The following is a 24,193-nucleotide window of genomic DNA, read 5'->3' as shown; positions in this document are numbered from 1 at the left end:
TTTGTAACAATATGTAAAGCTCTTCCGTTTTGAATAATATAATCACAAGATCCTTAACTATTGAACTGTTCTGCAGTTTTTGATGTTGAAGTGTCTGAATTTTGATCTTCATACGGGCAGTATGGAGAAAGTAATTCAGAAAAGTCATTGTCTTCTTGGTCCGAAGATATATGAACTAGAATGATTATCAAATAGTTTTTCTTCAGTACATCGTAGTTTATGTTATGTGTTATGTTTCGTAAATTAACATGATGTGTAGAGTGTTTAATTGATCAGAAGAGTTTAGAAGAGGAATGATGTGTCAAAAAGAATGAAAGATGTTCACTTACCGTACTCAGCTATATTCACCACAGTCATCCATGCGCGTTCCCAAGTTGAGAGCCACTGCTTAGTATGTTCTTCTTTTTCTTCTTACACTTCAGCTTCCTCACCCTAGTCTTTTCCCAACTACATGGGTACTTTGGATTGAACTCTGTTTTACGGCTGGATGCTCTTTCTGACGCCAAACCTATGTGGAGAGATGTATTCATTATTAGGTGTTTTTGTGGTGGATTGCAATGAAGAAGATGTATATTAAGACGAACACAAGTACAGATCCCCTGATATGGAGGAATTAAGCAAACCCTGTTAAAATCCTAGGCACGGTCGGAAATCGAACCTGGGACACTCTGAATCGAAGGCCAGTACGCTGACCATTCAGTAAAGGAGTTTTACTCAGCCACATATTAGGTAGATAATGTCGTGAATGTTTTCTGTGCTTCCTCCCGCATGGGAGAATTTACCCGAGTCAAGCTCGTGATTTTATAAAGAAGTTATGATAAATAAATAAATAAATAAATAAATAAATAAATAAATAAATAAATAAATAAATAAATAAATAAATAAATAAATAAATAAATAAATAAATAAATAAATTACTGCTCTTTACAGGCCATTAAGACCCACAGCAGATGACAAAGAATAAACACACATATAAAGCAGGTTACAAAAATAGGTGTCGATCGCACGGGAGAACACTCGTCACACCTACAGTTACCTAATGCAGTTGTTGACCAGTCCACGTCTGTCTTTCGCATTTCTTTCGTGGCCATCGGCTCCACCTGCTTCAAAGCTACGTATATCATCACACGATCTTTCCAAGATGTCCTTAGGAGTTCTCTTGGGCGTCCTCTTGGGCGTTTCCGATCCGGTTAAAAGTGAAGTATTCGATTTGGGAAGGATCCATCTGTCCTAATGACACGTCCGAACCACCCTTTCAAAATAAGAATCTCGTTAAAGGAAAATAAATAAATAAATACATAAATAAATAAATGAAAAAATTCTCGGGTACGATTTTCGGCAGGATTGCGAATTTTAACAGCGCAGCGTCTAGTTAATTTCTTTCACTTTGGAATTGAAGACATCCCCGAAATAAGGATGTAACCACCAATTAGTTGAAAAGTGAGGTTACAGTGGAAATATGGTGTATCATATCATGCTTCTATGCTGTTGTGTCATCTTATGTCTTACATTTTAACTTCAAGCTGGTTTACAGCCACCAGAACTTTGTCCTTCGTGGTGTAAGGAGAGAACGTCTATCAAGAGTATGAACAGTGTTTGTGTTGCTTCATAATCAAGTGTAATAAATCATTTAAATAAAGGACAAAGATGAAATCACATCTATATTTTGAAATATTTTCTTTACTTTTTTGTTATTTTTGTTATTTTTATTATTACACTAATATTATTTGTGTTCCAAGTGCATGCAAAGGATTTCTCTTCTGTTATACACAAACGTAAGACATACTTGCAGATTATATTCCACTGTATCACTTCCACTTCATACATTATTTTTAAAACCCTAAGTTGTAACAATAAGATATTGTTTTTAATAGATGAACTTATTTGTACACTTCCATATGCAATTCTTTCAAGTAGTGTGTACCATGAAATAAACCTCACAAATATGTTTCCTTTCTCTTGAAAATTTACTGATTTTTTGGTTACTTCCTTATTCCAGGGATGTTTGTGTTTATCCAAATGCACTTCTCTTCACACCGCAGTACCAACTACCACCGAAATTTTCAATGGAGAATTTACCCCTTCACAAGTGTTGGCGTAAAGCAGGGCCACAAGTCTAAATGTGTGACACAGTTCGCGACCGCAACCACAAAAGGTTATGGCAAAAACAGCGGAAAGATAAGAAGTTAAAAAAGAAATATTTCCTGTCGTTGTTACCTGAAACTCTTATTTCGTTCTATTTTCCCATCAACTGAAAACATATGAAGTAATTATATCTGGTAATTTATTAACAGTGTTCTTCCACGGGATGTTAAGGAAGATTAAGTCTGTTGTTAAAATAATCCCAACAAATGCGTTTTCTTAGGTTTAAAAGGATTTATTTCGTAGTGTCTTTTATAAGTTGAATGTATTACATAGAATCTTTTGTACTTTGTACCATCTTTATAACTGATGTGTAATCTCATAATTTCCACGTGGTCTCGGAGGTCTGCGACTCAGTTGAATTATCTACAAATTAAACACGCACCTGGTTGCTTATTGGTACCGTCATCCATTTGATTGCCCAGAAAAAGGAAATAATAATAATAATAATAATAATAATAATAATAATAATAATAATAATAATAATAATAATAATAATAATACAATCATTTCATGATAGAAGTAATTTATCTCTGGACTATAGATTCATTAAATACACTATTACCTTTTTCTTTAAAAATATATTTTGTAAGGTGGAAAAGGAAGGGATATTCTTTCAAATTGCTTGAGCTGAACTTGTAGTCTTCTTAGAATCCGAACTCTTCCCTGCTTTACACCAATACTTGTGAAGGGATACATTCTCTATTGAAAATTTTGGTGGTAGTCGCGGCGATTCACGTACAATCAAATTTCCAACCTATTGATTGAAAATCGGTCAGTGCTACATAATAACCGAAATGCTCAGAACCTTACTTTCTTTTTGGCGGAAAACTGGGGAATACGAATATGAATTCGGACTACTATCTCAATTTCAGACCCTAAGTCTTAAAGGCAGACCAATCTAATGGAAGATAATCTGTAAAGCCATTCCTCAAATGTATAACTTTTTTCAAGCTATTTGTTCTGTATTCTATCCTACAATTAGCTACTTCTTTGTAGACTCAACAGAATACAACCCGTTCCTTCCACGTTCATTGGAATAAGAAACATACATTTACCCTCACAAAAACGCACATTATATAACAAATGAACTCGTATTCTTTTGTTTTGGCACCATTGACATCACGCAGACAAAAGGAAATTCTTAACCAACACCTTTCTGTAGTCATTAGGATGTTTCAGTTTTCGTCATAACTAACTGTACTTCAAAAGTTTGTATTTAACTTCATTGTTTGTTCACACTTTTGGCGAATTTTCGGCCATTTCTGTTGTTTCTACTCCTCTCATTTCCAGCTGTATTGTCTCCAATGACTTATTCTTTGTTTCTGGAAGAAGAAAAATTATAACGGGTATAGGTAGAACACAACAAGCTGCGAATAACCAAAAGCTTCCATACATGTTAAGACTGTCCACAATTATGTAGAAGTACTTCGTCATTATAAAGGCCATAAACCACACTATACAGTAACATAGCTTTTGTGCAATCCACAGTATGGGTGATGGAATGATCTCCGTTAAGACTACGTATATTAAAGGACCTAATCCAATCGAGAGGGAGACAACGAAACACGATAAACAAAGAACTGGGACCCATCCTACGACACTAATATCAACGCCTGTATCTTTAAGATAAAAATATACTCCGAGCGCTAGAAGGGACGTCGCCATTAATGAATCGGAGATTAGTAATAGCACTTTACGCCCTGCACGTTCTACCAGGAAAAGAGCTGCCAGATTTCCAGTAAGTTGTAAGGAGCCTACAATTATTGTACAATATTCTGCTGGTATTGCGCCTCCCGCTTCCTGGAAAATTTCAGTCGTGTAGTTAAGAACGGGTGTTATTCCACTTAGCTGGTGATTGAATGCGAATACTGTCAGAATAAAAAATCCACGGAGTGCTGCTTTGGAACATATGATATCTTTGATTGCCGTAGAGCCTGTCTGTGAAGTTTCTATTGCTTTCATCGATTCCATGATACTTTCAATTTCTCCCTTTACGTCATGATCGTCTCCCCTAAACCAACGCAAGCTCTTTGTAGCCTCTTCTAATCTCCCATTACGTAAGAGGTATTTAGGAGTTTCAGGGAGCCAGAAAAATAGACATAAGAATATCAGTGGAAAAGATACGCCAACATATAGCATATTGTGATACGAAATGAAAGCACCAAGAATATATGCAAAAGCAATAGCTCCATTGTAATGTAGAATATACAGGGATCCGAGCATTCCTCTGATATTCGTGTCGGCGATTTCCACCACATACAACGGCGCAACAACTAGATTACAACCGGCACATAATCCGCACATGAACCTTGCGATATAAAGGTGAGTAGCACTGTTAGCAAAAATGATGATGATCCATCCAGTTATCAAGAAGGTCGCTGTAATGTAACCGGCATTCTTTCTTCCAATTCGATCTGGAATCAAAGTGAAGATTGGCGTCGCTGTAAATCCTCCTAAATGAAGCGCTGAGGCTACCCAGGACGCTTCATCTGACGTAAGGGTTACTCCTATGGGAGAGTCAGGTCCTTGAAGAAGCAGAAGAGCACTGGCAGCCCATCCTAAAGCGAATCCATAGCCCACTGAATTCAGATTTGCTGAAACAAAGAGGAAACATTGTGAGACCAGGTACTATTGACGGATTATTGAATACGTCATAACGAAAGAGTTATTAAGAGCAGCTAATTAGATACCATTCTGTGGAAATGAAAGCCCTTGTCATACGCCAAAATTGTATATTAGACTAACGTTGTCAAAAATGGTTACTGTGTCCAAAACTCTTCGTGCCTTGATCTCGGAGGCCAGTCCTCTTGCTACGTCGGTTGTAAGACGGCAATGAGTGGAGGTGAAATTGTGTGAATAATAGCTGCAAATTTCGGTTCAGGAACTAAAGAGAATAGGGTTCGCTTTATATTATTTTTACAATAATAATAGTAATAATAATAATAATAATAATAATAATAATAATAATAATAATACAGGGATTATTATTTTTGTGTTGTAATTTCACACACAGGAGGGGCTGTGGTCTACATTTCTTCTTCTTAATAATATTACATTAAATCCCTATAACACGACGATCCGTTTAACTCAGTTATTAAAGAGCACTATTTTTCTCTTCTTTTGTAAGCGATTTTCGCTGGTCTAAGTGAACATAATCTTTGGAATAATGTGGTCTGTTAATAGCTAGGCCGTCTTATTATAATTTCTAGTATCGCCTATACAGCGCAAACAGTATAGGTGCATTTTAATTACAGTAATGTATTATTGTAACTACAATCCTATGTATGTTTGTGCGGAATATTCGCATATTTCCGTGTCCTATTTCGTTATATGTTACGGTAGTCAAGTTGTATCTTTTTTCCCTTTGTGGTAATAATTCATGGAACTCTCTAATGAAATTGGTGACGGGTTGTGTTATCTTAGTGGAAATTTCGATCTACCCCCATTCCCCCCCCCCTTTGAAAAGTTGCTGGTGAATGGTAAGTAGCCCCTGTCAATTAACACTCACGTTCCTTCTTATTCATGATAGCCAATAACGGGCTTGATGGAAGACTGTTTCCTATTGTAGACCTAAGGTAAACTTTGAGTTCGTTGTCGGTACAGTTTCTGAGGATGCATCCAGACTTACAAGAGTTGTGTTGTGTTATCTGTGCAATTGAAAGTGTCGAACGAGATGAGAAGAAAACAAATTAACGAGACTATGGATATGAAATTAGATGCCTTAGAGAGTTTGGTAAAAGGGGAAATTGATTGTTTTAAATTGGATTCTTGTGATTTTCCCAAATTTCCTGGTGATCCCGACGTGATATTCATGATTATATGGTAATATTAAGAGATTATAAATGCAGTTGTTTTGAAGGTATGACCGAAATGCAATTCTCGTAAAGAATCTGACGCCATAAATTAGCATCTTGTTAAGATCATATTTTATAAGAAAATAGTACTGGAAATAATGCCATTTAAATACAAATACATAAAGAAGTGAAGGCAATATTACAAAAGGCAGACGACCAGAGAGAATTCTGTTTACTGGGAAAGAAAAAGAAGGGAATGTATTATTCGCGAATAGTGGGGATATTTCGCCCGATAATTACGATCGTTTAAAGGCTGTTTTTTCGGCGACTAGAAAAATTAATGAAAGAAACTACGGTATGGGGATTATGGATATTTTATTAGAGAATCATGAAAGTGAAGAAAGCATTATAGAAGAATTTGAAATGGGTGAAGAGTATCGTACCAAATTCGAGAATATAAGAGTTAAAGTAGATAAGGTTGTAAGAACCAACGCAATATCAGAGGGTACTGATGGCCTTTCCTCTATAAATTAAGGCTTCAGGGGCTTAAATCTACCAACAGAAGAAAAATGAAGTTTTCAAGTTGCCCTGAATTGGACTTCAAATAATGAATGGGGATTCAAAGGAGTGGCTTGTTTTCTGGTCTCAATTCAAGAAACTTCGTGAAGATAAAACTTTGCATGGGAGTGACAAGTTTCAATATCTGTACCAGGCAATGGTACCTGGAGCTGAGGAAAGGGAAATTTTTGTGAACTGTGTACAAACAGCAGAGAAGTACAGTATGGAAATTTAAGCACTGACTAAACGTTTTAGGAGAGAGAAATTACTCCTACAAGTGTTTGTGAGGGAACTACTGAAATTAGCCTTTTCGATTGCACCGGGTAAGAAAAAGCTACAATTATCGACTTGGATGATCAAGCTGGAATCTCGGCTTCAATACTTGAAGGTGCTAGAGATTGATTTTGCAGATCCAAGTGTGTGGTTGTTCCCTCCTGCTGAATCGAGTCTTCCTGAAGAAACGTCGCAATCATGGTAGAGAAACTCAAGCTACAGAATAGCAGAAACCCAAGAAAATAGTTCTCAATCATGACTTGATTTTTAATAGAATTCGTTAGAATGGGAGTCCGAAGTGAACAACAAATTATGTTACATTTTTGAATTGTTCAGTAAAAGAAGAAATAGAAAACATTTGTGTCGGACATTCTAAGGTGAGAGAAAAGCAGATGAAGAAAATTGACAGGATTCCTATTGTAGCTGGTCTTCATGATGGCAGCTTGGAAGAGTGCATCTTACTCGCGAGTAAGATTTATCTAGGAGTATTTATTTCACGATGATTTTAAGTGTTACCTTCCCCAAAAAAGCAAAAAAAACGAAAACAAACAAATTTACGAATTTGTGAAATAGTAATAACATGTCAGGTTTTGTATAAAATTGGGAGAAGGGAGACTGAGTGGACCATTAGAGTCCAAGGTGGGTTTAAAACAAGGATGCAAGTTATCGCCAATACTGTTTATTTTATTTATCAACGATATTTTAGAGGGGTTTGGGGCAGAACATTGGGCTGTACCAGTAATTAATGGTTTTGAAGTACCAGGACTGATATTTGCGGATGATGTGTTATTGATGACGCTAACCGCAGGGGCGATGAATAGGGCCTTAGAGTCAGTGATGCTATTTGCGAGGAAATGGGGATTGAAAATTAATGGAAATAAGTCTAAAATATTAGTAGTACAGGTGGACAAAAGAAGAAAGATAGAAGGTAATTGGGTAATTCAGGGAGAAAGATTGGAACAGGTAAGGAAGTTGGAATATCTAGGAGTTATTTTTAATGATAAAGGAACTTGGAGTGACCAGATCAAAAGGGTGAAATATAGAGGATTGGCAGCCTTAGCCTCAGTCAGAAATTTGCTAGTCAAGTACCCGGGGATCAGTTATAAAACACTGAGACTTGTGTTCAGGTCGGTAATCGTTGGGAGGGTATTATATGGCTCAGAAGTTTGGGGGCTGGATGAGAAAAGAGAGGAACTAAGAAGGATTGTTAGTAGTTTTGCTAAGTTAGTAATGGGCTTACCGAGGTGTACAGCAAATGTAGGGGCGGAATTAATGTGTGGGGAGGATTTGGAATCAGAGGGTGTGAAAAGAATAGTTAGATACTGGATGAATTTAAAAAGACAGGAAGGTGGGAGAGTATTACAGGCAGCATATGCACAGCAATTTAAGAGCATGTATAAGGGTGGATGGTTAGAAAAAATAAAGGGGTATTTGGGGAGGATAGGATTAGGACACCTGTGGGGGAGGTTTGGTCGAAGACAGAAGTGAGAGGGATGAATATACTGGAAAGGAGAATTAGAGATATCCATAGGCAGAAATTATTGGGGGAAAGCAGACTAAGAAATTCGCTGACGGTTTTGACGAAAATAGAGGAGATAGCAGGGTTGAATATTAGATACGTCGATAGGTCAAAACGGTATGGGATGATGTGGTGGCTTTTAGGTCTGCAAAGGAATACAGGGTGGTTACAGGGGAGGGATAAGACACGATGTGTACTTTGCGGAGATGTGAATGATGATTTTCACTTGCTAAGAGACTGTGAGGTAACGAGGGGGTTAAGACATGGTTTATTGAGTGCCGAGCATCGGGAAATATTGGGGAGAGGGGATGAGAACGCAATCCTGAGATGAATTATTACACAATGGGAGAAAGGGGGTGAATTGAACAGGTATTTATGTGCGACAAAAAAGGCATGCGAGAGTAAAATGAAGGAGAGTGAGTTAGAGGGTAGGCAGGGGAATAGGGGGTGGAATAGTTAATATTCTAATGGATTTGGGAATATAGGGATAGAGTACTTAGTTATGTGGAGTTGGGAAATGATACAGGATTGCATGGTCTGTTTGTTTTAAAGTTAGCTGGAATGCAAGTGCTGAAATGCTGAGTGTTGTTGTTTGAGGTCAGGAACAATAATGTGACGCAAGTACAGAACACAATAAGGACACTGGATGAATATGTTTGAACATTGAGTGAGGGACTGCTACAGCTAATGACTGCTAGATATTATTCTTATTATTATTATCCTTAGTATTATTATTATTATCATTCTTTATTATTTATTTTACTTTGCATGTGAACATGTATAGGGGCGAAGTCGCCTGTTATGTTCAATAAATGTATGTATGTATGTAATAACATGTCACGTATGTATTTAAACGGCTCCCATTCGGGATTAAGAAATCGGGAGCAGCATTGATTAGGAATTTAGGGAATCAGCTGTCTGATGAAGTGAAATCCATTACTGAAATTTACATCGATGATATTTTGAGCGCGTCAGAGACGTGGAAGCAACATCAGGCAGACGTTCACAAGGTATCGCAGGAGCTAATGGAGAAGACTTTCAAAATCAATGTCCAAAATGGTCAGTTTTTAAACTGCAGTTTTGTTTTTGGGTCATGTGATCAGTGGTGAAGGCATTAAACCTAACCCTGCAAAAATTCAGTGTATCTTGAATTCTCCCAGACCTAATTGAATCAAGCATGTAAGGCAATTTTTGGGACTTTGTCAGTTTTTGCCCAACATTGCCCCAAGTACACGAAAACTGTATCTGCTCTCCAACAGCTACTGCGGTAACCAACATTGAAAATGGATCGAGGTATTACCAATCATGAAACACATCGTGAACTCTACTACTCACGAATTAACTCGTGACATTCCGTTAACATTGCATCGGGGAGTAATTCCAAATCGACCATGGGATCGATTACTATAAACACCGCCAGATGTGGATGTACCCCAAGAAGCTAGATTCACAATCGCTGTCAATCATCTGAGACATGCAGCCATACTCAGAGAGTGACGGCAAAGGGGCAAGAAATTCCGACGGCCACTACAGGAAGACTATCTTGTCTTGATCCACAAACCGGCAGTGTCTATTCCCGAGCAAAGGATTTACGTCAAGTTTTGTCCACTCTTTGTTGGACCATTCCGCATTGTGGAAATCCTTACGAACGGAGCATACAAGACTGCTCGTTTCGACAATACCATCGAAGGCATATACAACGCTGACAATTGTAAGATGTACTACAAGAAGGTGACATAAAAGAAAATCCTCATCGAATTTACTTTACCCTGAAGGGGAGGGATCATGAAGCAGGAACCACCCGTGATCGAACTGGCGACCGCGCGGTCTGTTTCATCCTTTCAAATTTTGCGCGTTGTGGGCTATGATGCAGCGCTCCCGGCGAGCGAGCTCGTGGCTGCCTGCTAAGATACGACTACGACGTCACAAAACGCGTGGCCCACACGTCAGAGAGAACCATCTGGAAGCTTTCTTATATCTCCGCTTTCAGATGAGATATGGATTAATGGACAACGGGACCGTGTAGCTTACAATAACAGATAGCTCATGTCCAAATTGAATACTAACAACTATTTTATTTAAGGAGATATCGCCACGTCAAGATATCAAGTAATTTTAATGATGTGTGTGCTCAGGTTCAAGCCCGGGTATATAAGACGAGCGAGAGGACAGTATGGACACAGTACAGCATAGTAGAGACATGCTGCCCGAGGTAGTGCCGGCAGTAAAGTTCAACTTTGTGCGCGAGTGTTGAGTCCGAACTTCGAACTAATTACCTGCGAGGTACAGCCGAGAACTCTAACTTCGACAGCGGTATAAATCCTGCATTCTAAGTTTTTCCAAATACTTAGACATTTCGCGTGACTTATAACACACAAGTGTTAGACATCGGACATGTTAATACCGTATGTGATGGAACTGTTGATTAACTTATACATTAATACGACGAATCTACGAGTAAATTAACCGGTTAGGACTTTGTGGAAACTTCATGCCTAATACTTCATAGTTTGAAGTAAAGGTAGTGCCAATAACTAGTTAATATTTCGGGGTGATAGAGTGATAGTAGACTGCTTCCCATCGCATCAGGATCATAGACTGAATCATACATTAAGATCACGTGTGAAGTTGAAGGAATAGACTTTATTTCAATTTCCTTGAACTGCATTAACCTGACAGTCAAAACTTAGTGAAGTCAGCGTACCGTGGAGGTTCAGTTATCTTAGCGTAGACTTTGTTTAAAACTTATTGAATTGCAATAAACTAGCAAATGGAATTTAGTAAATTCAGTGTCTCGTGGAGTCAGTCACCTTATTAGTGGACTTGGTGCAAATTACTGTGCATATTAGACGTGCTACTTGGAACGAATAGTGCAATATCACTCGAAGTGGTGTATGTAAACCACCGCCCCGTGCATACTCCGACCGCTCGTATTTTCATGAGAACTCCCGCCGATGGAGACGTGGTAACTCCGAGGGATACGTGGTACTGTAATGGTGTTCCTGATCTATGGTGGGCGAGGTAACTTTGAGGGACGTGGTAATGGTGTCCTGATCTATGGTGGACGTGGTAACTTCGAGAGATACGTGGTGATGGTGTTCCGTTGATGGTGTTCCTGATCCATGGTAGACATGGTACTACAGTCTGTGCGGACACAGTCAAACGGGGCCAGTTTTTCAATAAGGTGATATGCATCTGTGTCATTAAAGAACAGTGTGAACCGTGTCTTATCAAGCAAGTTTCAATTCAGCAAGTCACTTTAAAACTTTCCAGGAACTTTAATTCTCATACAATTTGATTTCGAACTAATACATTACAATTTTTCAAATCACTTGCTATTTCTTAAAGCCAGTGTAACATTAAGTCGTACCGACGAACTTGATAACGAGTGGGAGGTTTCAAACTTAGCCACTTCTTTAACATTTATACAAATTATAACTTTGTTTATCTCCATATTACGTTAGTTAGTTAGCTAATTGAAGAATGAACTTTAGCTTAAAATTTGATAGGCATATCAAGACTGAACTTTATATGCTCACACCAATTAATCGTTTCAGAAAGGAATTCTAATTAATTTCGTTAATTCCATTTTCGAGAATATCTTTAGTTTCAAAGCGAATTGAATTAATGTAGTTATTTATGAAATTCAAGAATGAACATTATTCACTTAAAATAACTAATTATTTCAAGATGATCTTAATTAATGTTATCATTAATATCAAGAATTAACTTCATCTAAGTTAATTATATCAATGAGAGATTTTATCAATTTCATTGGTGAACTTCATTCTAAATATTTGTCGCTAATAAGTTTGACACAATCTATTATCAGTTTATTGAGTACTAAGTGTGAGAGGCCGTTTGTCTACTTTGACTGATTTTAATAAAGTTTATATGGCCAGCATATGCAATCTTTTACTCCCTCTCTCTACAATCTCCTAACATAAGACCGCACACGTCCTGGGAAACCCTCATGTCAATTACACGCGTCAATGAGGGCGTGTCACTTACTGGTGCAATATATTATTAGTATAGATTGAAAAGACTAGGAAAAAATTGAATGGGAATCTCCCACCCGGGCGATAGGCCTAAATGCAGATCATTGATGACTGTGCGTGCAGTTTTTTTTTCCATATAATTCTATATACTTATTTAATGGAGTTGTCAGTGTGGGGGAAATGCTTTGTAACGTCAACATTTGATGCGAAGAGATGGCTGCCAGGAGAAATCTGAATCTGAAAGCTAGATGACGCGTAGGAAAGCAGTTCATAGAATGAAGACCAGATGGCAGCAGCAATCTTTGAATGTTGTTTTTGGTGTCTTATTAGTACACATTACACAGATGTAATAAGAACTGCTACTCTAATATGCCGTGAATCGGATCACTGTATCGATTCAGTAACGTGAACGGAATCAAATGAATCGATTTAGTAAATCGAATCGAATATCCCATTACTATCTCATAGGATCTGTTCGGGAAAGTGACGAAGTTATACGCAAATGTCGCTCCACCCTCCTAAACATATTTGCGTTTGGTCGTTGTCTGTGTGGAAATCTTTCTGGTACGAGCGCTATGCTTCCCGCGCGTTCTGTCGCTCCACCGTAGGTGAGGAGCATGTCAACACACTCATATGTTGTATACATAGCGAAGAAATGACCAGGACTCCTAGGCTACACCAAGTGTCAGGCCACTACCGATTCCACATGCATGCATGTGAGCACGAATTGCCTCTTATTTTATCCTCAAATTTTAAAATGCGAATAAAAATATTCATCGTTCGTGGAATTCGAACCCATTTACCAATGAAACATGCGTCAACACGTCTGTGGTTAGTCCACTACACCATGGTGACTGTTGCCGTTAGTTTATCAGAAAGCTTACTTGATGTAAATCTACGTCCCGCTTCACAAAAAAACACACGTTTTCTATCAGAATGCCATCACTTTTAGCGATAATTTCATAACCAATCGAAAGCTTATCATTGGCACGTACATTTTACATAACCGTATGGCAGTTAGATGTATTGTGTAAATAACTGTCGCATACATGTTTTTGCGAAAGTCGTGCAGTGATGACGCAGTAAGTGCTTTAAAGGCTACTGTAGTTTGGTATATGGAAAAGGAAAGTAGACCAACACCCCACTGACGTTCGTTGGGATGCCTATAAGCAGAAACGTCAGGCGCGGCTGACTCACCCGGTATCTGAGGTTTACTCAACTTTTTAACAAATAAGTTTTAAGTTAAATATGAGGATGAGGAGATCATACGCTACTAGGTCTATGAGGAGGAGGAAGAGTGGGTTATACGGTACTATGTAGGTCTAGAGGACGTACGCTACTAGGTCTTTGAGGAGGAGGAGGAGGAGGAGGAGGAAGAGGAGATCGTACGCTACTAAGTTTATGAGGAGGTAGGGGAGGAGAAGTTTAATGCTGCAGCGATATAGATATGTTTACAAACTTCGTGTGAAAATGAGAAACCACGTAAAACTATCTTCAGAGCCGGGGTTCGAGCTTACTATCTCTTGAGTACAAGTTTACGGCGATATGATCTAAAAAGCGTGTGGCGCTCTACACGGTGAGCCAGCTAAAATATTCACGTTAAATAACTCATAAACCGTTAGGTTACTGAAGATCGGTTTTTACTTCCGGTAATATTACCAAGGGGCTCACAATAGAAGTTGCAGTACTTTACCAGGGTGTTTGTGTCTCATAGGTACCGGTACTCATTTCGTATTCGTAAAATCGAACTACTGTACAGTGTTTTCTATACCTACAGTAGCATTGGTAATTGCTTTACGTCGCACCGACACAGATAGGTCTTATGGCGACGATGGGACAGGGAAGGGCTAGGAGATGGAAGGAAGCGGCCGTGGCCTTAATTAAGGTACAGCCCCAGCATTTGCCTGGTGTGAAAATGGGAAACCACGGAAAACCATTTTCAGGGCTGCCGACAGTGGGGTTCGAACATACTATCTCCCGAATACTGGACACTGGCCGCACTTAAGCGACTGCAGCTATCGAGCTCGGTACAGTAGCATTGGAGACAGAACATGCAAATTCAGTGGTGTGTTATTCTTTTTAGGTCGCTCGCCTTATTTGAAAGAATGTTGTCTCTTGAAAGTAGTTTCACCGAGCTCGATAGCTGCAGTCGCTTAAGTGTGGCCAGTATCCAGTAATCGGTAGATAGGGGTTCGAGCTCCACTGTCGGCAGCCCTGAAGATGGTTTTCCATGGTTTCCCATTTTCACACCAGGCAAATGCCGGGGCTGTACCTTAATTAAGGCCACGGCCGCTTCCTTCCACTTCCTAGGCCTTTCCTATCCCATCGTCGCCATAAGACATATCTGTGTCGGTGCGAAATAAAGCAAATAGCATAAAAAAGGAGTTTCTTATTCGGTTTCCCTTTTTCCTGTAATCAAGTAATATTTAGAGATTTGGGCATGCTGATAAATCTGTGGCTTGGTTCTAAAAGGGCCAATGTCATTTTTTAAAATCGAAATTGAGATATTAACTGATACAAACGCGTTTTAACCTGGCTTGCAACATGTTAAAAGGGCCAATGTCTCTGTTAAGTACTAAACGAACAGTTAACGTTTAATTAAATGGGCCCTTGCCAATAATGTTAGATTACCAATAAAGATTAGACCCTGGCAATTTTTAAAAGAATACGACAGAAAAATTAGCGTTTAATAAGGTGACTTCCACAAAGAAAGTATAAAGTTGTTTAAAGTTAGTTGTTGACAAAAAAAAATAATTGGAAAATTATAAGCACAACTTCAAATGCTCATAGCTCAAAAACAGTTTTTTTGACATTGGCCCTTTTAGAACCAAGCCACAGAAATACGACCGGGATGTTTATGACCTAAAATATTAGAAATATGCGAGCATTTATGACCTAAGAATGTATTAAAATATGACAATAAAAATGACTTAAAAGTTTTTGGTCACATTTTCGAAATCTACAAAGTTTTTACAGTGAGTCCTAGCATTGCTTCCACTTACTATTGCCACACTTCTCACATTCATCTATGCTATCCGACCTCTCTTTGTCAACTCTTTTTCTTTTCCGACCCCGAAGGTATTAGAGCATTCGAGGCCTAGGGATTCTTTCATTTTAACGCCCTTCGTGGCCCTTGTCTTCGTTTGGCCGATAACTACATTTTTCGAAATGTCGGATCTCTTCCATTTTTCTTCCTGATTAGTGTTAGATGGAGGACGGTTGCCCAGTTGTTAGTAGAGGAGCTGTAGGGTTCCCACAGCGGGCCAACCAGGGGCTGCGGAGCGGGTCACGTGTTGCTAACGTCATCATGGCGGGGAATTTGAATGTTGACTGGAAATTTTCATTTTGGCGGGAAATTTGAATTTCGGCGGGGATTTGAATTTTGGCGCGAGATTTGAATTTGTAAACAAACCATGTGCTTTTTGACAGCCACATGCTTTTTTGAGAGCTGACATCCGCCATCTTGCATCTCTAACCTCACTGCTGCCATCTTAACGGCACTAAACCTCAACAATAACAACAACAACAACAACGCATCGCTATCGTCAGTGCTGCCATCTTAACGGCACTAAACCTCATAGGCACGTGGTGGCGGGTAATTTGAAAAATTCTACGTGGTCTTGTATGTAAGCAAAGCCACGTGCTTTTTTGACACCTGTCATCCGCCATCTTGCATCGCTAACCTCAGTGCTACCATCTTGTGGTGGCGGGCAACTTGAAAAATTCCACGTGCTCTTGTATGTAAACAAAGCCTTGTACTTTTTTGACAGCTGTCATCCGTCATATTTCATCGCTAACCTCAGTGCTGCCCTCCTTACGACACTAAACCTCATCGTGGTGGCGCGAAATTTGAAAAATTCCATGTGCTTTCTTGACAGCTGTCTTCCGCCATCTTGCATCGCTAACCTCAGTGCTGCAATCTTAACGGCACTAAACTTCATAGTCACGTGGTAGCGGGCAATTTGAAAAATTCCACATGCTCTTATTTGTAAACAAAGCCGCGTGCTTTTTGACAGCTGTCATCCGCCATCTTGCATCGCTAACCTCAGTGCTGCCATCTTGTGGTAGCGGGTAATTTGAAAAATTCTACGTGGTCTTGTTTGTAAACAAAGCCATGATCTTTTTTTGACAGCTGTCATCCGCCATCTTGCATCGCTGACCTCATTGTGCCCTCTTTACGGCACTAAACATTATCCATCTGCACGTGGTGGTGGGCAATTTGAAAAATTCCACGTGCTCTTGTTTGCAAACAAAGCTACGTGGTTTTGACAGCCGTCATCCACCATCTTGCATCGCTATCCTCAGTGCTGCCCTCCTTACGATACTGAACATTATCCTTATGCACGTGGTGGTGGGAAATTTGAAAAATTCCACGTGCTCTTGACAGCTGTCGACGGCCATCTTTAAATCAAGCCACGTGCTCTTGTTTGTAAACAAAGCCACATGCTCTTTTGACAGCTGCCATCCGTCATCTTACATCGCTGACCTCAGTGCTGCTATCTTTACGACATTAAACCTTATCGTGGTGGCGGGCAATTTGAAAAATTCCATGTGCCTTTTTAAGAGCTGTCATCTTTAAACAAGACAGCATTGCTAAGTTCAATGCTGACATCTTAACGGGGCTAAAACCTTATGGCTACTACCTTAGACACATAGTAGCGGACAATTTGAAAAAATCCGTTAGCTAACAAGCTTTAAACAACAAAAACTTCAGTGCATTCTCGACGCCTAAGAAAGCGAACGTAACCTCAGAACTACTATCTTGGAGGGGCTATCCTTAATTTAAGAACAAGGTGCCCTTCCCGACGCTATTTATACAAGATGGCAGGTGCTAGCTTAGAGGCTACTACACAAGATGGCGGCTATACACAGGCTGTTATGGCCTCCTCCTCCTCGTGAGCGAACCTAACCTCAGATCTACTATCTTATACGGGACTATCTTTAGTTTTACGACACTATCCCTTCCCGACGCTAACTACACAAGATGGCAGTTAGAGGCTTCTACACAAGATGGCGGCCATACATAGGCTGTTATGACTTCCTCCTCCTCCTCCTCCTCCTCCTCCTCCTCTGTCAAGGCATAGCTTTATCGAACATGTATCGCGAAAGCAAGAGTGTGCACGCGTTGCACACGACGCCGAGGTGCCGGAATTTAGTCCCTCAGGAGTTCTGCAAGTAAATCTACTGACGTATTTGAGCACCACCGGACTAAGCTAGGATCGAACCTGCTATGTTGGGGTCAGAAGGCCAGCGCGCGATCCTCGAACACTGAACTTGGGGAGCGTAGACGGGGCGCTGAGCTGAGTTTTAGGTTTTGAAGAAGAAGCGATTCTCGGACACTGAGCTGAGCAAAAATAAAGGGGGCCATCACCTACGGTATCCCCTGCCTGTGCTATTTGCTTTACGTCCTACTAACTACTCTTTTACGGTTTTCATAGACGCCGAGGTGCCAGAATTTAGTCGCTCAGGAGTTCTGCCAGTAAATCTACCGATATGAGGCTAACGTATTTGAGCACTGGCGGACTGAGCTAGAATCGAACCTGCTATGTTGACAACACAAGACGCCGAGGTGCCGGAATTTAGTCCCTTAGGAGTTCTGCCAGTAAATCTATCGACACGAGGCTGACGTATTTGAGCACGACCGGACTGAGCCAGGATCGAACCTGTTATGTTTGGGTCAGAAGGCCAGCTGGCGATCCTCGAGCTTGAACTTGGGGAGCGTAGACGGGGCGCTGAGCTGAGTTTAATGTGTTGAAGAAGAAGCGATCCTCGGACACTGAGCTGAGCAAGAAGAAAGGGAGCCATTATCTACGGTATCCCCTGCCTGTGCTATTTGCTTTACGTCCTACTAACTACTGTTTTACAGTTTTCAGAAACGCCGAGGTGCCAGAATTTAGTCCCTCAGGAGTTCTGCCAGTAAATCTACCGACACGAGGCTGACGTATTTGAGCACTACCAGACTGAACCGGGATCAACCCGCTATGTTAGGGTCAGAAGGCCAGAGCACTAACCTCGAGCTCTGAACTTGGGGGGCGTAGACGGGGCGCTGAGCTTGAGTTTTATGTGTTGAGGAAGAAGCGATCCTCGGGCACTGAGCTGAGCAAAAAGAGGGGGAGCCAACATCTACGGTATCCCCTGCCTGTACTTGGGGAGCGTAGACGGGGCGCTGAGCTGAGTTTTATGTGTTGAAGAAGAAGCGATCCTCGGGCACTGAGCTGAGCAAAAAGAAAGGGAGCTAACATCTACGGTATCCCCTGCCTGTAATTGGGGAGCGTAGACGGGGCGCTGAGCTGCGTTTTATGTGTTGAGAAGGAAGCGATCCTCGGACAATGAGCTGAGCAAAAAGAGAGGGAGCCAACATCTACGATATCCCCTGCCTGTACTTGGGGAGCGTAGATGGAGCGCTGAGCTGAGTTTTATGTGTTGAGGAAGAAGCGATCCTCAGGCACTGAGCTGAGCAAAAAGAGAGGGAGCCACCATCTACGGTATCCCCTGTCTGTTATCTGAGAGCGACCTCTTACGGCCTTTGAGCTGGGGTGAGAACAACACGAGACGCCGAGGTGCCGGGATTTAGTCCCTCAAGAGTTCTGCCAGTAAATCTACCAACACGAGGCTGAGCACCTTCAAAAACTACCGGACTGAGGCAGGATCGAAGCTGCTGTTTTCGAAGACGCCGAAGTGCAGGAATTTTGTCCCTTAGGAGTTCTGCTAATAAATCTACCGACACGAGGCTGACGTATTTGAGCCCTTCAGACTGAGCTGGGATCGAACCTGCTATGTTAGAAGGCCCGCGCTTTAACTGCCTGAGCTACTCAGCCCGGCCCTGGTAAGAGAGAACAACACTTTTGTGCCTAAAGTCTTTCTATAGCTCTAAACTAAGTTTGCTGCTGTTACTTATTGTACAGTTTGTTAGCGAGCGATAGACTTCGTACCGGGCGAAACTTGCTGATACATCGCATTCCTGCACTCGCACTGGCCGACTTGAAGCAGCTTGTGTGTTTGCTTGAAGGTCACTCTAAAAAATATTCATACAACACATCTTCACGCCCACGATATTTCTTGCTCGGGGACTTACGCATCTCTAATCTGGTGCCGGAACATAGCCTACTCCAGGGTCTACTCAAGTCCTCATTCGAAACCCGGTGCTGGCACATAGCCTACTCGCAAGGCATAACGCCTAAATAGCGGCGTTCTAACTACACTGCCGTCAGCTCCGAAGATGGCAAATGCTAGGGGGCGGCTGGCAATTTCCCGCTCCTAGCCCTTTCTTCTTAACAACGCAAGAATCTGTTTTACGGCCGGATGCCCTTCCGGACGATAAAGATCTAATGACAGGAATTTTGAATCGCAAGAATCTGTTCTACGGCCCGATGCCCTTCTGACGCAAAAGGTGTAACGATTGGGATTTTAAATCGCAGTATCCCGTGTCTTACTTCACGAACAACATCATGTGCATATTTTTTGCCAGCAGTAACAAAAACTCGCAGAGCAGACAGTTAAAGCATGTTGTTTTGCGGGCGGATGTCCTTCTTAACGCCAAAAGTCTAAGGACCGGGATTTTAAATCGCAGTATGGATGATGTGTAGACAAGAATCTGTTTTACGGTCGAATGCTCTTCTTAACGCCAAAAGCCTAAGGACCGGAATTTTAAATCGCAGTATCTATCATGTGTGGTTGAGCTTTTTTATTTTGGCAAGAATCAAAGATAGCTTTGTTGACGACAATGCAAGAATCTGTTTTACGGCTAGATGCCCTTCCTGACGCCAAACGTATAAGGACCGGGATTTTAAATCGCAGTATCCAGTGACTTACTTTACGAACAACGTCATGTGCATTTTTTCGCAAGTAGTAGCAAAAACTCGCAGAGCAGACAGTTAAAGCATGTTGTTGTTGTTGTTGTTGTTTTCTGACGGCCGGATGCCCTTCCTGACACGAAAGGTCTAAGGACCGGGAGTTTGAATCGCAAGAACCTGTTTTACGTCCGGATGCCCTTTTTAATGTCAACAAGTAACAGGACCGGGATTTTACAGTAATGTGTATTTTTGCTAAGTCACTTCCGGTTTGCAAGCAGTAGCAGAGAGGTTGCTTGCTTTGACTCAGAGTTCGTAGGAAATAGGGCAGCACGATGCTCTGTGGCAGCTGTTAAAAAGCACGTGGCTTTGATGAGCACGTGGATTTTTTAAATTGCCCGCCACCACATGTCAAAGGATGAGGTTTAGTGCCATAAAGATAACATCACGGTGCTCTGTTGATTAAAGATGGCTGCTGACGGCAGCAGCACGATGCGTTGTTGTTTAAAGATAGTGGATGACAGCTGTCAAAAACACGTGGAATTTTTCAAATTGCCGCTACCACATGCAGCCGTAAAGATAGCAACACGATGCTCTGTTGATTTAAAGATGGCGGCTGTCAAAAAGCACGTGGCTTTGAAGAGAAGGTGGAATTTCAAATTCCCCGCCACCACATGTCAAAGGATGAGGTTTAGTGCCGTAAAGAGGGCAGCACGGTGGTCTGTTGATTAAAGATGGCCGCTGTCGAAAAAGCGTGTGGAATTTTTTAAATTGCCCGCTACCACATCTCAAATGATGAGTTTTAGTGTTCTCAAGGTGGCAGCACTGAGGTTAGAAATGCAAGATGGCCGCTGTCAAAAAAGCACGTAGCTTTGAAGAGCACGTGGCTTGTTCTAAACATGGCCGTTGACAACTGTCAAGAGCACGTGGAATTTTTCAAATTGCCTACGGTAAGGTTTAGTGTCGTAAAGAGCGCAGCACTGATGTTACCGATGCAAGATGGCGGATGACAGCTGTCAAAAAGCACATGGAGTTTTTCAAATTACCCGCCACCACGTGCCTAAGGCGGCAACTATGAGGTTTAGCCCCGTCAAGATGACGGCACTGAGGTCTTTCTTTATTCGTGTCAGAAGTATCAACTTTACTTACAGATATTTAACAAAAAGCAACAAGATATCTACATTCCTACTATACAAATATACAAGTCAATTATACAATCACAGATAGAGCAACAATATTCGAGAACTAGATGATGCTTGCCCAGTATTGGGCGACGTCAATAGCGTTGGGAGAGGCTGCAATCAAGTCTTTCATAGTGCACATTGAAGGACATAAAACACACTGACATAGATGTTGGATCGTCTGCTGCTCTCCGCAACCACAAAGTGATGAATCACTTGAGAAGCCCCACTTCCGCAAATTTACTTTTGTTCTGCCGACTTCTGTACGGAGTCTGTTAATGCCTTTCCATACTGTCCACTTCTCCTGGTGGCACTGAGGTTAGCGATGCAAGATGGCGGATGACAGCTGTCAGAAAGCACGTGGAATTTCAAATTTCGCGCGCCGTAAGGTTTAGTGCCGTAAAGAGGGCAGCACTAAAAGTTTGCGATGCAAGATGGCGGATGACAGCTGTCCAAAAAAGCACGTCGAATTTTTCAAATTTCGCGCCACCACGATGAGGTTTAGTGCCGTAAAGAGGGCAGCACTGAGGTGTGCGATGCAAGATGGCAGCTGTCAAAAAAAGCACATGGCTTTTTTAAAACAAGAGCACGTGAAATTTTTCAAATTGCCCGCTACTACAAGATGGCAGCACTCAGGTTTTCGATGCAAGATGGCGGATGACAGCTGTGAAAAAATCACGTATCTTTGTTTACAAACAGGAGCACGTAGCATTTTTCAAATTGCCCGCCACCACGTGCCTATGAGGTTTAGTGCCGTTAAGATGGCAGCACTGACGTTGCCGATGCAAGATGGCAGATGACAGTTGTCAAAAAGCACGTGGCTTTGTTTACAAATTCAAATGTCGCGCCAAAATTCGAATCTCCCGCCAAAATTCAAATTTCCCGCCATGAGGACATCAGCATCACGTGACCCGCTCCGCGATCTCTGATTGGCCCGCTGTGGGAACCCCACAGCTCCTCTACTGTTGTTCTCCCTCTTTAAACAATAATCACTACCACTACCTCTTCATCCCATACAAACATTGCGAAGAGATTTGGAATTGAACCCAGGCTCTTGTCACGCATTCTATTGATTATAAATTTTATTTCACCACCTCTCCTACCCCGCTGGTGAAAATTTTGATGTTGAATTTTTTTCCAGCATTGGGACTCGAACCAGGTAACCACAGTGTCAGGCCATATAGACCTTAGCCTTAACTATCACAGAAACCCGGCGAGTGAAATAGGAGTGGTGGTGATGATTATTGTTTTCAGAAGAAGTACAATTTAGCAGCCGTTCTGCATTAATATTAATCAAATGGAAGAGGACTAACACCTCGAAAAATGAAGGTATCGGTAAGAGAAAGAGAAGAGCTACGAAGGGCGTGGAAATGAAAGACACTCTAGGCCTCAAAAAGCTAATTCCATCAAGGTCGGAAGAGAGCAAGAGTTAACACAGTGCGGTTGGCAGGAATGTTGAAAGGGAGGAGCTTAACACAAGAGGAATCAATGCCAGACTCAGCTTGGTGAAGCGGGGTCGCCAACCGACTCTCCCACTTAGGGAGACCTTAGTTCCCTCTTACAACAGGCAGGGGATGCCGTGGGTGCTTTCTACTGCACCTACCCACAGGGGGTAAGAAGAAGATTTACTTTACAAGTTGCTTTACGTCGCACCAACTCAGGTAGGTCTTATGGCGACGGAGGGACAGGAAAGGGTTAGGAGTGCGAAGGAAGCGGCCGTGGCATTAATTAAGGTACATTAATTAATTAAGGTACACACCGGGCGAGTTGCCCGCGTGGTTAGGGGGGCGTGGCTGTGAGCTTGCATCCGGGAGATAGTGGGTTCGAATCCCACTGTTGGCAGACCTGAAGATGGTTTTCCGTGGTTTCCCATTTTCACACCAGGCAATTGCTGGGGCTGTACCTTAATTAAGGCCAAGGCCGCTTCCTTCCAACTCCTAGGCCTTTCCTGTCCCATCGTCTCCATAGGGCCTATCTGTGTCGGTGCGACGTAAAGTCACTAGCAAATTAAGGTACAACTCCAGCATTTGCCTGGTGAAAATGGGAAACCACTGAAAATCATTTACTAGGCTGCCGACAGTGTGGTTAGAAACCATTATCTCCCGAATGCAAGCTGATAGCTACGTGACCTGAACCGTACAGTCAGTTGCTCTGTAGAAGATAGAAGAAGAAGAAGATTATTATCATCTGCATGCACATTTAATATAATTAAATTTGACATTATTAACATGCAGGTTTCGTAATACAATCATACAATTTAGTTAATTACCTATGATGGCGGCGATAAATTGACGTATTTGCTTGGGATTCTTCTTTACTGCTGCTTCAGTTTCACACATCCTTGGTGTTAACTCTCCTGTGATGAACTGCGAATTTGTGAAGTGCCTGTAGCATGCACTGATAAATTGCCTTGAATGTCTTTACAATTATCAAGGTTATCGCATGACTGGTGGGGGTCTTAGCAGTATTACGCAATAGCTTTTTGGTGATGACTGCTAAGATGTCGTGGCTGACGTGATAGACTGGCTATGGACAAATACTTTAATACGTCAATACCGGACAGCTCTATCTCGACAGCATTGAGTGGAGTGCGAACTGCGACGGTGGTGACATCTAGCGTGCTGGTGTGAACTGCATAATTGTCTGTGCTACCATCGCCCTCTACTATGACTGCGCTAATTAGCACAATGACTGCGCTAATTAGCACAGTCATAGTAGAGGGCGATGGTGCTACAGTTGAGAGGAATGCACTACACTCATTGGAAATATTTTTGTTAAAATAATTGAATAATCGTAGTAATTAAGAATGAAATTTTAAAATATGAAATGCCTCCTTCATAAACTTTCAAACGAGCATTATGTTAGCCGTGCCTTTCGCTATGTCTTAAAAATTATCAAGCAGAATTTGTTTCAGGATCCACCCAGCCTCTGGGAG

At 41.4% G+C, this 24,193-nt stretch overlaps 1 protein-coding gene across 1 annotated transcript; it reads right to left on the bottom strand.

Moving 5' to 3' along the window:
• Nucleotides 1-895: 895 nt before the first annotated feature.
• Nucleotides 896-23,656, bottom strand: LOC136880999 (facilitated trehalose transporter Tret1-like). Its single transcript, XM_068229211.1, has 2 exons — nt 23,528-23,656; nt 896-4,739 (listed from the first exon to the last, which is right to left on the bottom strand). The coding sequence occupies exons 1-2, from the start codon at nt 23,595-23,597 to the stop codon at nt 3,379-3,381; spliced, it is 1,431 nt and encodes a 476-aa protein (XP_068085312.1). The 5' UTR covers nt 23,598-23,656; the 3' UTR covers nt 896-3,378.
• Nucleotides 23,657-24,193: the final 537 nt, after the last annotated feature.

Source organism: Anabrus simplex, chromosome 9 (assembly GCF_040414725.1).
Source record: "Anabrus simplex isolate iqAnaSimp1 chromosome 9, ASM4041472v1, whole genome shotgun sequence".
Taxonomy (NCBI): Eukaryota; Metazoa; Arthropoda; class Insecta; order Orthoptera; family Tettigoniidae; genus Anabrus; species Anabrus simplex.
Note: the sequence above shows the minus strand (reverse complement) of the source record. Positions and strands in the feature narration are given on the sequence as shown.